The 16,680-nt window shown below is 44.9% G+C and overlaps 1 protein-coding gene across 1 annotated transcript in view; it reads right to left on the bottom strand.

Annotated features, from left to right (window-relative positions):
* Nucleotides 1–4,529: 4,529 nt before the first annotated feature.
* LOC143421201 (unconventional myosin-Ie-like) overlaps nt 4,530–16,680 on the bottom strand; it is a 17,578-nt gene continuing 5,427 nt past the window's right edge. The window contains exons 3-27 of the mRNA XM_076890406.1: nt 16,306–16,395; nt 16,131–16,225; nt 15,966–16,053; nt 15,213–15,302; nt 14,997–15,128; nt 14,793–14,927; nt 14,585–14,717; nt 14,293–14,489; nt 14,132–14,212; nt 13,900–13,986; nt 11,936–12,022; nt 9,134–9,301; nt 8,963–9,048; nt 8,435–8,516; nt 8,127–8,332; nt 7,904–8,048; nt 7,616–7,730; nt 7,363–7,532; nt 7,059–7,204; nt 6,725–6,871; nt 6,277–6,434; nt 6,125–6,199; nt 5,859–6,048; nt 5,587–5,750; nt 4,530–5,380 (exon numbers count right to left, since the gene is read on the bottom strand). Coding sequence (XP_076746521.1) covers nt 5,304–5,380; nt 5,587–5,750; nt 5,859–6,048; nt 6,125–6,199; nt 6,277–6,434; nt 6,725–6,871; nt 7,059–7,204; nt 7,363–7,532; nt 7,616–7,730; nt 7,904–8,048; nt 8,127–8,332; nt 8,435–8,516; nt 8,963–9,048; nt 9,134–9,301; nt 11,936–12,022; nt 13,900–13,986; nt 14,132–14,212; nt 14,293–14,489; nt 14,585–14,717; nt 14,793–14,927; nt 14,997–15,128; nt 15,213–15,302; nt 15,966–16,053; nt 16,131–16,225; nt 16,306–16,395 — 3,144 coding nt within the window. The 3' untranslated portion in view covers nt 4,530–5,303. The remainder of the gene's footprint in view (nt 5,381–5,586; nt 5,751–5,858; nt 6,049–6,124; nt 6,200–6,276; nt 6,435–6,724; nt 6,872–7,058; nt 7,205–7,362; nt 7,533–7,615; nt 7,731–7,903; nt 8,049–8,126; nt 8,333–8,434; nt 8,517–8,962; nt 9,049–9,133; nt 9,302–11,935; nt 12,023–13,899; nt 13,987–14,131; nt 14,213–14,292; nt 14,490–14,584; nt 14,718–14,792; nt 14,928–14,996; nt 15,129–15,212; nt 15,303–15,965; nt 16,054–16,130; nt 16,226–16,305; nt 16,396–16,680) is intronic.

Raw genomic sequence — 16,680 nt, 5'->3', positions numbered from 1 at the left:
TGGTTCCTGCGAGGCACCGTCACAGAGGTGTCTGCTGTTTGTGGTTCTGCATTGTCCTACAGACGCTTCATGAAACAAACGTCCCCATAAAAGTCATCGATTGTGTTATTTAGGTAAACAGCTGTGACAATCCAGTCATGTGTTCTTGTTTATCTATTTGTTTGTTTAGTTGTTGGTTTTTCATGGTCACTAAATGTTTATTAACAAAACTAAAACTAAAACAAAAACACGAGACAACCGGAAACAAACTTCCTGTTTGAAACAGGCAGCTCTGCAGACACCTACGGCAGCCTCACGCACGCGCATGACCCTTCTGTAAACATGGGCGCGTGACGGTCGGAATGTCGAAAGGTTATGAGCCCTTCAATGACCTGATTAAAGCTGGGAAATATCATCTCGTGCTGCCTCAGGCTGCTGTGTTTGTATCCTGACAGGACAAACGACTCAAAGACGCGGTGAAACGGCGCCAGCATCCCGGAAACAGCCGGACTCACGTTTCATTTTTCTCACTGCAGCCTTCAAAGCCGGGCTGTCAAACTTAACTGTGAGCCACTGCTGCACAGCAAAAGCGTTAAATATGTTGGTGTTAGTGCTTTAATATGACTCACAGTAGAGTCACGGTCTTTAAATGTAAGCCTGAGGTGTAAAATAATACTGTTAAAATCGAGTGTTTCCATATCAAATCTGGAGGCGATGCAATGGAAACGTGAACTGACCTCTGAACTCCTAAACGGACTATGACACTAATAAAATTAATTCAGACTCCGCCCCTCATTTTTAAAAAAATATTACTGTTGTTGTCGTTTGGCGCTATATAAATAAAACTGAATAGCTTTTTTGAGTTGAGACAAAGCGGCGTGAAAGGCATTAGCCTCGCTGCTCGGTGAAATCTGTTGTTTGCAGCCAAACACTATAGCCTTGGAAAACAGCTTGTATATGAATATTCAGTCAGGTTTTGGCTCAATTACACCTAAAACAATGTTTAGATTGTTGACATAATGATGCTACGTGAAGCCTGAAAACCACCAAACCGACGTAGCAAACAGCAGAAGCGCTGACTGTGGGTCGACATCCCTGCAGAGTTTTGTGCACACGGTTTAGGTCAAAATGAAACAGACTGTTTTATATGTAGTTCAGCATTAACTGTTGTCTGTGTTCTTCGGTTGTTTGAGAGAGCACCATGTTAACAAACCTGTTCTGATATTGGCTTTAAATATGGGCAATGGATTCGTATCTGGAACTGTCTTTTGGGAAAATACAAACCACGTGTTACTCAGAAATTATTCTTTTTTTTTTTTTGTACTGTGCTGCAATTAATTAGTACACAATTAACTTTTATTGACTCTGCACACAGGATATGCTTGGGAAGGTGGGATATGGGGGGAGTTGGAGCTCCACAAAGTGATGAAGGGAGGACGTTCATATTGTACTGAAGAAAAGAGTAATGAGCGTGCTGTTTGCACTGCCAGCTCACATATGTCCCTTTGATAAACAATATTCTAATGAAAGTCAGAGCATGTACACTGGTGCACAGTTCAAAACAAAGGTTATTCAGAAAAACATGGCCTCTTTTTAATAAACGTTTGTTTCCAAAGGAATTTGTAAAATTTCAGAAGTTTTACAATGAATTGGAAGATAACTCCGATGTAGTTAAAATAAAACACTCTGTGAGAGTTAATATATAAACTCTTAACACCTAGTTAGCATTAACAAGTGTTAAATGATCAACTCCAGACAGATTTGGTTTTAAATCAGAGTTAACGTACTGGCTCTCCACAAACATTAAACTCTGTGGTGTGGATCCACGTAGACACTTTAATTGTGTTGAAATTGTTGTGGAGTTTTCTGTCAAAAAAAAAAAGTGGCCTGCAACATGGTCACTGTGATCAAGCTGTTTTATTTCTGCATGCAGGCAGGAGAGCCAACACACATCAAACATCACAGTTCAGTCATGCGAGCTCTGAGACAGGAGTGGTGCTCCCACTCCAAGGAAGAGGGAGGAAGTTACAAACATCACGCTATGAAAGGGAACCGTGGGCGCGCTGTTTTGTGCCTTTGGCGTTATCAGCACCTGTAAAGGGAGTTGTCTTCTCCATCTGCTGAGGCTGGAATAAGTTCATCTAGTTTTAGAAACTTTCACTGAACAGTCTATTACAGCGTCACAGCTCAGCACATAAATACTCTAAATGAGAACAATAGAAATTTTCTATTACAAAATCAAATCTGACCGCGTTAATCTGGGCATGCTGTGTGCCGTCTCATTGGAGGGCCACTTTAGTGTTCAAGTAGTGCAAAACAAACAAACAATCGCCAACAAATATTTCCTAAAACGTTTTGTTTGTTCTTTAAAATTTGAAATATTTTATAACAAGACAAATGCTTGTTCTGCCCTCTTAACTAACTGAAGCCTTTCATTGATCTACCAAATAAACACACTGGTCCTGTCTGTCTGTGCACACATGTGGCAGCACTGTGTTCGTATTTAATGCATAAGTGTGCACATGAGTGTTTGACTCTGTCACTGAGCAAACACAGACGATCCCTCAGCATGTTTGTAAGTACGGGTGACGTGAGCCGCACATGGCCCCCGGGCCCCGAGTTTGAGACCCCTCAGCAGGTCACAGCTGAGAGAATATATCCAGCATCACAGAAAAATGTGTTTTCATCATGAAACAAAATAAAAATGTCCTCTGCCAATCAACATCCCAAACACCTTTGAATTGGCGCAGATTCTCAGTGTTCACCGAGTCTGTGCATTTGTCACAAACAAGGCTCATCACTGTTCATTACACACCAACAAACAGCTGCTGTCACTGAGCTCACTGACAGATGTTCTTTGCTGTCGAGAAACGAATATCGTCTGCTTTCATTTAAACGGAGATACTAGGCTTTACCACTAGGTGGCAGTAAAGGCGTTAGTAGATCATTCAATTCAATTCAGTCGATTGTTCCTTCTCTCCTTTAAATGTGTTTTTAATGTCCACACAGCCATTTCTGCAAGAGTGAACTGATGTTCGAGCTCAGTCTGAGTGAATCAGCACCTTTAGTTTGCAGCGGTGTTGCTGCAGCAGGAGCATAATATTAAAGAAACGTCCCCGACTCAGTCTGACAGCAGACGCTTGACATCAGGTGAACCCTGATTTCTTTTAAGGAGGGGATGGTGGTTATTAGTAATCCATGCTTACACTGTGATGGATTATGAAGAAGAGGGATAACTCTATGTGTGAAGAAGTTCATGAACGTTAAAGGGATGGTTGGCTCAACAGAGCTCTGACTGTTTGTCAGCCTGGCTACAGAGCTGAAGAGAAACCTGGGGTTGTTCTTATTTTCTTCAATCAGTGATGAATAGTAAGATGTTCTGGCTTTGCGGAGGGCTTTCTTATAAAGCAGCAAACTATTTCTCCAGGCTAAATGATGATCCTCTAAATTTGTGACACGCCATTTCCTCTCCAGCTTACGAGTCATCTACTTTAGGCTACGTGTTTGAGAATTATACCACGGAGTCAGGTACTTCTGATTAGAGACCTTAGTTTTCACAGGAGCTACAGTATCCAGAGTCGTACGTAGTGAGGAGGTGAAATTATTAACAAGATAATCGACCTCTGTTGGAGCAGCGTTCAGATAGCTGCTCTGCTCTGTGTTGGTACAGGACATTGAAGATGATAACAGTGGGTGGATTATAGTCTTAAACTTAGTTACAGCGCTTTCAGAGCAGCACCAACTGCAGGCCAACATGGCGGAGGTGGAAGGAGAAATTGAAGATGATAACAGTGGGTGGATTATATTCTTAAAGTAAAACTGAGATGAGATGTTCGGTTTCTATGTCAGAGTGTGATCAAAAACACTGCAGCAGGTTAATCAGAATGAGCACAGGGTAATCTTCGAAAACACATTTGTACAATGAACACTGCTTCAGTTGCAAAACCAATTTTAAAAGTGTGTTTACCTCCACTCTGACATGACAGGAAGACAAAGCTGTGCAATTTGTGATTCACATAAATACCTGAAATGTTGCATTGAACCACTTTATGGTCGCATTTAAAATTTAACAAAGTCATTTTTAATAAACATGCAAAACAGTAGCATTAACCTGCACAAGCTGCAAGATTTATTAATTTATTACAACTCACCCTACTGTGTGACGTTCCAGTCTCAGAGTTATTCTGACATTTATCACTACAGTTTTTCCTTTTGGTGTAAAACAACAGAGACACTATGGGACGGATGAGCCAATCTTTTCCAACTGTACCTAAAACCAGCACAACCCACTTGGTCAAAAGGACTCTGGGTAATGTAGTGTCCTGCTGTTTTTGTGCAATTTTAAAAAAAAAACAATACACAGATAATTTTTAAAAAATGAATTAAAGTTTACGTTAAGGAAAAAATCCAAATTATAAAAATCAGAAAAAGAAAAAAGTTAAAATGAAAGAAAACAGGTGTACCAGGTGAGCTGATCAGCTCAGGTAAGCTGCTGATTCAGGATAGGCTGCAGCTGAAACATTGATCCCGACAGAAACCACAGCTGAACATTGATCATCTACATCTGTTTATTTCAGGTAAAAAATATTTCCGTTTTAATGATGAGACAAATAAAATACCTTTATTTGTATATCAAAGCTCCTGTGTGACGTTCAGGGTCTGTTCATCTGCTCTGTTAATGACAAATACTGTACAGGGCTTTAAATCTGCCACTGTGCTCACTTTGTTTTATTTCAGGGCTGTAATAAACACTGCAGGCTGCAGGGGGCACTGGATGGACTTCAGATGAATAAACCTTGCTGTCCTCACTGACCGGCCTCATGAATACTACCTGGCTAAACTAGTTATTCACATTTTTGTACAACACTGGTTAACCATCAACTCTAAGCCGTGATGCAGCCTCCTGCTGCCCTCCTCTCACTCCATCTCTTGTAGACCAGAAAGATGGAAGGTCTTTGAACTGGAATTTAAAAATCTAGCACATGCAGTGTGTCAGAATGAGGACACCAATTAACTGTCAGATATACGGGGCTCCACCTGAGATGATCAGAGACTGAAGTCACACGAGGACACTGTGAAAACGAAGTTTTATGGGGACATGTAACCTGTATGCAGCGTTAATGGGACATTGGGAGTCCAGGAGTCAGCATGTCGGCACACCACACCCTGACCTTTCACCTCTGGGTACAGTGCAGCTGTTTGTTAGCACGCCATCTTCAGCAGTCAGCCTCCTTTTAGCTCTCAACCAATGTGTTGAAAGCTCCTATGACCTATGACCCCAGCTGCAGCAGCAGGTTGGTACCTCTGACCCCTGGAATCGAGGTCTAGATCTTCTCCACATAGTTTCCAGGGAACATCCCCTCTCTGCCCCGCAAGCGACCAAACCACCAACCAGATGGATCTGTGGAAATGGAAAAACAATGCGTAGGACAAACATTCAGGTAAGCAAGAGAACTAAGCGACCGTGCGCGGTCCTTGTGGGAACTACGATTCTGGATGAAAAAAATCCCTCTTTGTTTTAGTACTACTGTGCAACTACATTTAATGTTGTTTAACAAGGTGTGTGATATCTAGTAACATCAATACAAGGTGGGGTATGGGTACTACCTTCAGTGACTATCTCAATGAGGTCCTCAGCATTGAAGCTAAGCTCATCGGTGTCCTGGGCATCGTAGGCGTACAGAGCTCTGCAGTGAGGAGTTCGGGGCTTCGGTTTGGGTCGACCCGCTCCAGGAGGAGGCTTCACCTCCTTTGAACGGCGCCGGTGTACCCTACAGGTGAGAAACAGGGATTACTAGTCATTTACGGATGGTCCGTTTACTGGTCATACTGGTGACCACAGTTATTTCATAACACTGGGTCACTCCAAGCGGTCTCACCCTGCGGCACCCTGATCGGGAACATCCATAAAGCCCATATCCTGGTTTTGATGGGGACGACTGTCATGGCGACGCTGGTTCTGGAGGCGGGGCAGGGTAGGTTGCTCCATGCTAGACTGCTGTCTCAGCAACGAGCCTCTGGAGTAGGCGCTGCCCTCCTTCAGGGCTCCACTCCCTCTGGAGCGAGATGCTGATGAGAATAAGAAACGTCAAAAGAGTCTTCTAAGAAGTCGTGAAAACACCTGAAACTTGGTTTTTGCTGATACCCGAGTGTTGCTGGTTACTGGGTGGAGCACGGTTTCCCATGTAGCGGCTCTTCCGGTTGTCTTTCCGGGTGGGACCTAGACGACAAACAGACAGGAAGTAATGCCGAGTGGACAAGAGGTTACGCTGGTGACTAAGTCAAGTCACAACTTACGGGAGTTTTTAGGCAGGCCCGGTCCGATGGAGACCTGCAGGACCTTTCCGCTGGGCTTCAAGACTGCCTCGTCACCCTGACCCACCTGGAACTGGATCTGTCTGGATCCTGAGGAGCTGAACGGACCCCAGCCACCTTTCTTCACCTTAAACTCCAGGCTGGACGGAGAGAGAAGTGTAGAGATAGAGGCAGTGTTTGGTTAGTACCGGTCAGATCTGATGACTCATTGTTAAACCTGGGTTTAAGTGTTGGTTTCTCAGTGCAGGAACTACGTTCATTGGTTGTGCAGTTTGACTCCTTGCTTGTCTCAAAACACCAAAATGGCAACAGTGAAAATGCTCATCAGGAGACTTGGGTGGCCAAAGGGCGAGGCCATGGCGGCTAGCTTCACTTTTAAATACAGTGCATGAGGTATGCTGGAGAACGACAGATCGTGTTTAAAACTTACAGGTTATTGAATTTTAGTGGCAACTTCCTCTGCGTTTTGTCCTCATAACGTTTGACCAGCAGACTCAGAAACTCAGTTTTAAAGACACTCTGAAGAACGCTGTCGTACTCCTCTTCATGGATGATGAAGAAGTCGTCCTGAAGAGTGCTAACAAACAGAAAGGTAGGTCAGAGAAAGGCAGTAATATTTTGAATGCTATACAACAATTGCTATCTTCTAATAGCTTCATGTTTCTATTTCCAGTTCTACTTTTTGACCCAGTGGAAAGTACTAATCTGGCTCTGCTGTCATTTTTTGGTTCTAATTGTAGTTTTTCCCAGTTCTGATGGTATACCTCAGAGAAACAGACTGGATTTTGTTGATCTCAATCTTCCTCTTGAGAACCTCCTGGATTTGACCTTTATCTGGACCGTGTTTCACCTTCTCGCGACCAATCATGTAAAGGAACTTTGGTGTCAGGATAAGGTCTCTCTTCACGGACTGTGGAACAACAGAAAAAGCAACATTTCCAAGAGGAAAGAAATATTCAGGGACTCTATCAGACATGATGGTAAACACTCTCCAGCCGAGGACGTGTTCAAACAGGAGAACAGAACCAGATCTAGGCCTGTGGTTTTGCTTTTAGGTTGGGTTCCTACCCTGAATCTGCGGTCATATTTCACCACGACGTCAGCAAAATCAATTCTCTCTCTGCGGCCGACAAACTGTCTGATCTCAGGATGGTTATCGGTCCCGATATAATCACCCACAAAGTTCCTGTTGATGCTGTTTCTGCGGCGCTCTTTTTTGTTCAGCACAACATCAGAGGCTAGAGGAAACACGAATTAAAAGTTATTGAAAACAAACTCAGATTCAGAGTTTTTTTAACCCATCTATCAAAAACAATCTTACCTTCCTCCCTCATCTTGACGTATTTGCGAACAGCAACATGTTTGCGCCACGCCTTCTGGATGACACGAGCATACCCATTATATTTCCTCTCCCTCATCTCCTCCAACAGAAAGAGCTGGAGAGAGGAAGCGACACCATTATGACAAACGGAGCCAGGCCCTGACAGGCCAAGATGACCGTGGGTGACAGCGGACCACAGCGCCGACACCCGGTACCAGGTTCTACCTCAGGCGTGCTGAATCTCAGCGTTCCTGATTGCAGTTAAACCACTTGCTGAGCTTTTCTTACCGACTCGGGAGCTTTGATGAAGACTTTGGTCTTCCCCAGCTGGAACTGATCCTGGTCCATATTGACCGAGTTGAGGAGGTGCAGCACTCCCTGACGCTCATCACCTCTCCACTGAGGCCAGGACTCCTTCGTCAGGATGGCGTACCTGCAGCACGGCAGTACGAGTTAGAACCTTAACTTCGTCCCATTAGCTTAAATATCCTAACCATGATTGACCTCCGACCTCTGCAGGAACTTATTGAAGACTCGTCTGTAAGCATATCCAGCTCGACGGACTCTGATGTTCTCTCGCAGGCCCAGGTACTCCACCTGGTGTCTGACCCTGTTCTCCTCCCAGTCCCGGGAGCGTTTGGTTTCATTGGGCTTGATGCAGCGGATGTAGTGGGGGGTGCACTTCATCAGGGTCTGCACCAGACTATTAGCTTGTTTCTAGAGGGCAGCGAACACACACCTGAGAACCACACCTGGCAAAGCTGCTTATTTCACTGTCATTTTAATTCTTAGTGGAGGTCCAACCTCCAGCTTTCTCACCTTGATCTTACTGCTAGCGGTGGTCGGTCGCCCTCGCTTCTCAGCCTCCAGGTTCTCAGGGAACAGAGCTCTGATGAACGGACTGCCCACAAACACACCACAGAGAAGGGATTGTGTCAGAGACACACACACACACACACACACACACACAGCTTAGTAATGTGATTACTTCCACGCTTTGAACGCTGCATGGTTGTACTCTCTCCATGTTATCCATTGTTGATCTGCACGTGTCTGTTGCCATGGACGCCACACACGCTTACGTCACTGTCATGAGACGCTCTCACAAACAAAATCACGGTTTAGTAACCCAGTGACACAGCGTGCTAACGAGAAAGTAACAGTAATCTAATTACTTTTTTGCAATGTTAAACCCTTCACTCATTACTTGAAAAAAGTAATCAGATTACAGTAACACTGCCCATGTCTGCTGACAACAGGATTCCTGACAAAGATGACGCGTTTATTCACTGCAGTTTTGCATCAGGGGCTCCTAAAACATCCCACATCCACGCACAGAGTACTTACAATTCGCTGCTCTGCATCAGCTCGATGATGTCATTGAACAACACATCCCTGTTCCTCTCACAGAACCCGCTGACATCATACGACACCTGCCCACAGACACAGGTGCGGTCAGTAAACACAGACAGATGTGGTCATTAAAAACTCTGACAGGTATACAGGTGAGGTGAGGACCTTTCCAGCATAGTGGTGGACTATGAATCCTTTGTTCCAGCTGCTGAAGTGTTCGTGAGATCCAATCTGTCCCTGTAATTTCTGCAGCAGGGTCTGATCCGCCCCCTCACCTTTAGCGTGCATCGTGGCGCACACGTCGTCCAGGATGCTCATGATCCCAGGAGGATTCTGCAAAACAGAGGGTGTTCACTGAAAATACAGCTGTTTGAATTTGGTTTTATATAGTCTGACTTATAGTTTGTTCAAAACTGAGAGTTCAGCTCCTACAAGCAGCAGAAATCTCACCTGTACTCAGGTAATATCATAGCTGCATCAAGAGACCAAACAAGCCAAACGAGCCACACACTGTTTTTAAGCTTGTAAAGAGCAGATGTCTTTATCTGTTAATTAAAACTCAACGCCCACGAATACTCAATTAAAAACACTCGACTTTCACCATAAATACAAAAGTGAGAGTAATATTTGAGGACCAGTTCTGTTTACATTATACATGCTTCCCTTAGGCAGCATCATTAGAAGACATAGCATACATTTACACTGCTATGCTGATGACACCCAGCTCTATCTGTCCATGAAGCCAGATAACACACACCAATGAGTTAAACTGCAGGAATGTCTTAAAGACATAAAGACCTGGATGGCCGCTAACTTTCTGCTTCTTAATTCAGATCAAACTGAGGTTGTTGTACTCGGCCCTGAAAATCTTAGAAATATGGTATCTAAGCAGATTCTTCCTCTGGATGGCATTACCTTGGCCTCCAGTAACGCGGTGAGGAACCTTGGAGTCATGTTTGACCAGGACATGTCCTTCAACGCACATATTAAACAAATATGTAAGACTGCTTTCTTCCATTTGTGCAACATCTCTAAAGTTAGAAATATCCTGTCTCAGAGTGACGCTGAAAAACTAGTTCATGCATTTATTACTTCCAGGCTGGACGACTGTAATTCATTATTATCAGGAAGTCCTAAAAACTCCCTGAAAAGCCTTCAGCTGATCCAAAATGCTGCAGCAAGAGTCCTGACAGGGACTAGAAAGAGAGCAGATTTCTCCTGTTTTGGCTTCCTGTTAAGTCCAGAATTCAAAATCCTGCTCCTCACATACAAGGTCTTAAATAATCAGGCCCCATCTTATCTTAATGACCTTGTAGTACCATATCACCCTATCAGAGCACTTCGCTCTCGCTCTGCAGGCCTACTTGTTGTAGAGTATTTAAAAGCAGTTTTGGCTCACATTCATGAAGAAGTCTGAAGGGTCCCTGAGTCTAACAGACCGCACACTTTGATAGGAATCCTTTACATGAGTAAAAATTGCAGTAGTATTATAAAATGAGCAGGCCACCCCTCTCCAGATTTAGGGCTGAACGATTATGGAAAATAATCTAATTGCGATTTTTTTGCCCCAATATTGCGATTGCGATGCGATATGCGATTATTTTTTAAGGTCTTTGTCTTCTGTATTATTAAACAAAGACAAGCAATACATCATATAGTATGGCCAATACTATATTACATTAATTTTAAACTGTTCTTTCCTGGAAGACAGACCTCTGTTATGATGACATGAGGTGATGCATGAATTGATGACTGACATTTTTATTTAACTTCTTCAATCACAACAGTATATTTGAACATACACAATAGTTTATTTTTAGCTTACAAACATCTGAGCATAAAGTGCTGACAAGGAACCCTGGTGTAAACATTAAAATGAAAGTCAGTGCAATGTGCAGATTGCAGAAATATACATTAAAAAAAATCAGTGGCTTTACCACACTCAGTTTTTCGACATCTGTGAACTACTAGACAGTCATTCAATTAAAAAATAATATTAAATAAATCAAACTAATAAATAAAAAATACACACATCTTACTGATCTCTGCAGTCAGTAACATTACACATAAAGTGCAAACATAATAGCAATTGTATAAACACACACACAAACACGCCTTTAAAGTTTAAAGGGGTGAAATTGGACGGTCTAGTTCTGATTAGCGTCACCGCTGTCTCGGTGGAGTTTAATAAACTCGGCCGTCTGCTTCTTGCTATCTAAAATATAACCAGACACTGGTGTAAATTCTCGACTGTCTCATACTTCTGTTTAATAAGTTTTCTGTTTGACGTTTAGTCAGCTGTGTGAAAACCAAGGAGGAACCCACCCGGGGGATTAATAAAGTTTTATTTTATCTAATCTAATAACTTTAATCTCAGCCAAACCGATTTACTCACGAACAAACAAAACACTGAAAAAAGCCCAACAATAACATTTTTAGGTTGTCTAAGTGACTTATATATTACGTTTAACCCGAGCAGTGAAACTCCGCGGTGATCTGAAAATGATGTGCCGGGAGTTGTGCCGTTCTCGGACAGCCTTCGGCGCGTCGCTGTGACGTAATCGGTCTACAAATGCGGCCTCAGGAGGATGCAGCCCATGAATTTGGACATGTCCAGAGTATAATCGCAGCCTTTGCGGTTAGAAAATTGCACTTGATCATGTCGCGATATTATCGCAAATGCGATATATCATTCAGCCCTATCCAGATTCCAGAAGATGGCTAATGACAAAAAACATTAGCTTAAAGGGCAGGTGGGGTTAAAGTGGGAGGAGCTAAATCCTCTGTCAGACAGAATCAACTCGGGGGGCAACTGACCCTCAAGATGGAGCGTAAATCCTGCTGCAGTTCTTAATGATGTAACAAATGATTAATGTCAGTAATGTTTGTACAAGAATAAAAACACAGAGATGGAGAGGAGTACTTGTTAAATTTATCAGAGCTGTGTTCAGTGATTTGCGAACTCACCAGTTTGGACTCGATGAGGTCACAGACCACCTTGTTGTTAAAATATTCGATGGGAGTCCATTTGATTCCCTCCTGTACGTATTCCTCCTGCAGACATAACGGCAACATCCGGCTTCACATTTAGTCTGTTTATTTAAAGGAGGTCCCTGACGTTTGTCCGACAATGTTATCAGTCAAAGTCAGCAGCGCTCCACCCGCACACAGAGCAGGCGGAGCACTGCTTTCCCCTCCTGAGGTTTTTGTATACTTTATTAATCCCCTGTAGGGAAATGACTCTGCATTCACTCAGTGAAGCAGTGTTGCCTGATGTCAGAGTCGCCTGACGGTTTGCCAGAATCTCTTTGAGGCAGTCTGAAAGGCTTTTTCCATGGCCTCTCTGAACTCCTCCCACACCAGAGTTCTTGTTTCAGCCACTGCCCGAGCCACATTTGGCTTGGCCTGTTAGTACCGATCAGCTGCTTCCGAAGTCCGGCAGGCTAACCACGCCCAATACGACTCCCTCTTCAGCCTGGTGGTTCCCCTCACCTCTGGTGTCTGTCTTTACCCGAGTGTCCACAACATATGGTCCAGGTCTGGTGATACGATTACAAAATCGATCATCAACCTGCGGCCTAGGACGTCCTGGTGCCACGTGCACTTATGGACACACTGTGGTTTGCACAGAAGTCCAATAACAAAACACAGCGCTGGTTCAGATCTGGGACACCGTTCCTCCCAGTCACACGCCTCCAGGTCTCGCTGTAATATAGAGTCCCCAGGTGGAGCAGCTTCAAACACCCCACCCAGGGACTCCAAGAAGACCAGGTACTCCGAACTGTCATTCAGCACAGACGACAGTCAGGACCCGTTCCCCACCAGGAAGGTGCAGGGAACAAACCCCTTCGTTCACTGGGAGAAACCCCAACATACAGGCACCAAGCCGAGAGGATACTAGGATACCCACCCCAGCCCACAGGAGTATGTGGTGTCTGGCTCACTTCTACGGGCCATTTGACCCTTACACAACCTTTGCAGGAGCAAAGAGAGCTGCCCTTTGTCACCAATTCTGTTCGTAGCCAAGTGGTGGAAGGCTTTCACATCGGTGCTCTCAGAATCTCATCGGCAGAAGTTAGCGGGAGATCGACAGACGGATTGGTGCGCCGGCTGCAGTGATGCGGACGCCGCACCGGTCCGTCGTGGTGAAGAAAGAGCTGAGTGTAAAAATGAAGCTCTCAATTTACCGGACGATCTACGTCCCTACCCTCACCTATGGTCACGAGCTGTGGGTAGCGACCGAAAGAACAAGATCGCGGATACAAACTGTGGAAATGGGCTTCCTCCGAGGGGTGGCTGGTCTCTCCCTTAGAGATAGGGTGAGGAGTTTGGCCATCTGGGAGGGGCTCAGAGTAGAGCCGCTGCTCCTTCACATCGAAAGGAGCCAGCTGAGGTGGTGACAAGGATGCATCCTGGGGGCCACCTGGGTGAGGTTTTCCAGGCATGTCCCACCAGGAGGAGGACTCAGGAAACACTGGAGGGGTTATATCTCTCGGTTGGCGTAGGAACGCTTTGATGTTCCCTTCGACAAGCTGGAGGAGGTGGCTGGGGAGAGTGATTTCTGGGCTTGTCTGCTTAAGTTCCCGCCCCTTGACCCGGCCCCGGACAAGTGGAAGAAGATGGACGGATTTATTTTAGTCAGTGCTGGTCACTCGGGAGGAAGCTGGAGGATTGTTATTTGGATTCCTCGCACAAAAGTAACAAAGACAAAGTTCATCATCTCAGAAAATAGTTGGATCAAGATTTGTCCAATAAACACCTGTAATGTCATGTGATATTAACTCTTTTCCACTGATATTTTATGTAGTTTCAAAGTCAGGCTGAATCAGTCAAACTTAGTAACAACCACAAAATTAATCTAATCCCAGAATAATTGTATGTCACCTGTGCACCAAGCGTTCAACAGTTTATTAAAAAAAGAACAACGTCACCTGTTCAGCCTTCAGCGTGAGCTCAATAAAAATCTGCTGCAGCTTCTCGTTCACAAAGTTGATGCAAAACTGCTCAAAACCATTTTGCTAAAAAACAAAAAAGTAAAAGTTAATCAAGAATCAGAGTCGTTGATCATCAAATCAGCAGGAACAATCTAACGGGACCAGTTTGTTAAAGTGTGTTTAATATTGTTTTGTAAGGTGTGGCTTAAGACAGGAAGTGTGTTTGTACCTGGAAGATCTCGAAGCCGTAGATGTCGAGGACTCCGATGTTGAGCTCCTCCTGCTCCTTCTGCATGGCTTTATTAATACACTGACACAGAAACAGGAAGGTGAATGAGCAGCAGTTAAAGAACGCAGAACAAAGTGTGAAGGCTGTGTGCAGGCACTGACATCGACGAGGAAGTCGAAGAGTCGGGTGTACAGCGCTTTGGACAGGGCGTCTCGGGAGAAACAGGCCTGCTCGGTGTTCAGGGTCACCGAGATGGACTCGGTCTTCCCACCCCACTTACTGTCCATAATCCTGCTGGTCAGCTTACTGCAGAGACCGTCCTGAGAGATCCCCAGCAGGTAGGCCGGAAAGGCCAGGACTGATGAGGAGACAAGATTTTATTGGTTTAAGTGGTAATAAAAAACAAACAAAACAAACAATAGTGTCATGCTGCAGTGTCAGGGGCTTTCTCACAGTTCTGGCTCTCCACCACCGCGTAGTTGTTCTCCTCTCTGAAGCTGATGTTTCCCAGATGGAGAATTCCTGCGACGAGCTGAAGAACTGAATCCTGATCTTCCAGAGACAGACCGACCACTGACATGGCCTCCTGAGAGACACACAGGTACACACACTTTAACACACATACGCACGCACACGCACACGCACACACATGCATACAGACCATCGTATCCGAGAACTCCTTCTTGTCGTTAACGTCCTCCACCGTGTAGGTTCCCGTTTGGTTGAGGTAGTTGTAGTAGTCAGGGGTCGTGACCCCGAGGTTCTCCCTCTGCTCTGTGGTAGCCCCTCCCAGCAGCTGAAGTCAGAGGCCAGCATTAGCTTCCGTTAACAGTTATAGTACACGTTGCAGCACATATTGCAGTACCTGGTAGTAGATATGGAAGTTTCTCTCTCCTTGATTCTGGGAGACGACTCGACTTTTCTCCAGCAGGAAGTTGGAGATTTTGCCTCCATCAGGAGCTCCTCCTCGGCTGAACTGGATCTCGAAGTATTTGCCCTGTCGGGATAAGGGCGGCGTGTCTGTGGGCGTCTATGAATCTGCGCGGCGGCAGCCAAAGTATCTGTGTGCTATCATACTCACAAATCTGCTAGAGTTGTTGTTGCGGACGGTTTTAGCGTTTCCGAAGGCCTCGAGCAGAGGGTTGGACTGCAGGATGATGTCTTTGACGTGCTGCAGGTGATAACACAGGGTGGCATCACTAACATCATCTGTAACCATGGTGACTATCAGCTGACACAAACAATCAGCCGTTTTCTGATATAACTAAGGAAGACCCGACGTGGCAAAAGGTGAAGAAATAAATTTAAAATGAAATCTTAACATATGTCCGATTTATTAAATTAAAATTAACACTTTGAATAAACGTTTACTAATTATTAGAATTGTTATTATAAAATGACCTCTGTCTCTCTTCCACAGCATGTCTTTATCCTGTCTTCCTTCTCTCACCCCAACCAATCACAGCAGATGGCCCCGCCCCTCCTTGAGCCTGGTTCTGCCGGAGGTTTCTTCCTGTTAAAAGGGAGTTTTTCCTTCCCACTGTCGCCAAAGTGCTGCTCATAGGGGGTCATGTGATTGCTGGGCTTTTCTCTGTATGTATTATTGTAGGGTCGACCTTACAATATAAAGCACCTTGATGCAGCTGTTGTTGTAATTTAGTGCTGTATAAATAAAACTGAATTGAGCGTCACATAAACAATGTTTCAAACCAGCACAGCAGCAGCAATGAGTGTCGAGATAAACTACAAAGTGCAAAAACGATTTATACCACAAGGTGGAGCAGTGAGGCAGTGTTACCTTTATGTCAACCAATCAATGGCCTCCGATTCTGACCTGAACTTTGTCGCCTCCTCCGGACACTTTGGACACGTAGCTCATGATGTATTTGGCAGCAACAGTTTTTCCGGCGCCGCTCTCGCCGCTGACACGCAAAGACAGACATCACGTTACACATTTGTGAAAAGAGTCTGTTTGAAGGGAGCTTTAAGCCCCGCCTACCTGATGATGACACACTGGTTCTCGCTGTCTATCATCATGTTTCTGTACATGTTGTCAGCCAGTGCGTAGATGTGGGGGGGGTTCTCGTACTGAGCCTGTCGGGGGCGGGGCATTCAATCAGCTATTTGTCTGTTTTTCGTTTGTATTTGTCTGTCGATTGGCCGCTCAGTCTTACCGCGCCCTGGTAAAGCTCCACTTCCCTCTCGGTGAAATACGGCAGCTGTTTGAACGGATTCACAGAGATCAGCACTGGACCGATGTAAGTCTGAAAGAAGAGGGTCAAGGAACACCACCAGAACCAGGACCTGGACCCAGCAGGACACATGTCCATCAGAGACAGACCATCCCAGTGCCGGATTTTCAGCACCAGCTGAACTAAGCATCTGGTCCCAAAGCTGGAACTGATGATGTCACTACCTGTGGGAGGGGCTACCACAGAAACTCACTGGTGATTGGCTGATCCAGCTCACAGATCAGCCAACCGCTGTTTGTGTGCCATGACTTTCTTCTCTTAATTTCCAACGGATACCTGATCCTTCTTTAGTTGGAG

Source organism: Maylandia zebra, linkage group LG11 (genome assembly GCF_041146795.1).
Source record: "Maylandia zebra isolate NMK-2024a linkage group LG11, Mzebra_GT3a, whole genome shotgun sequence".
NCBI lineage: Eukaryota > Metazoa > Chordata > Actinopteri > Cichliformes > Cichlidae > Maylandia > Maylandia zebra.
The sequence above is the reverse complement of the archived record's forward strand: the minus strand, read 5'-3'. Positions and strand labels throughout refer to the sequence as shown.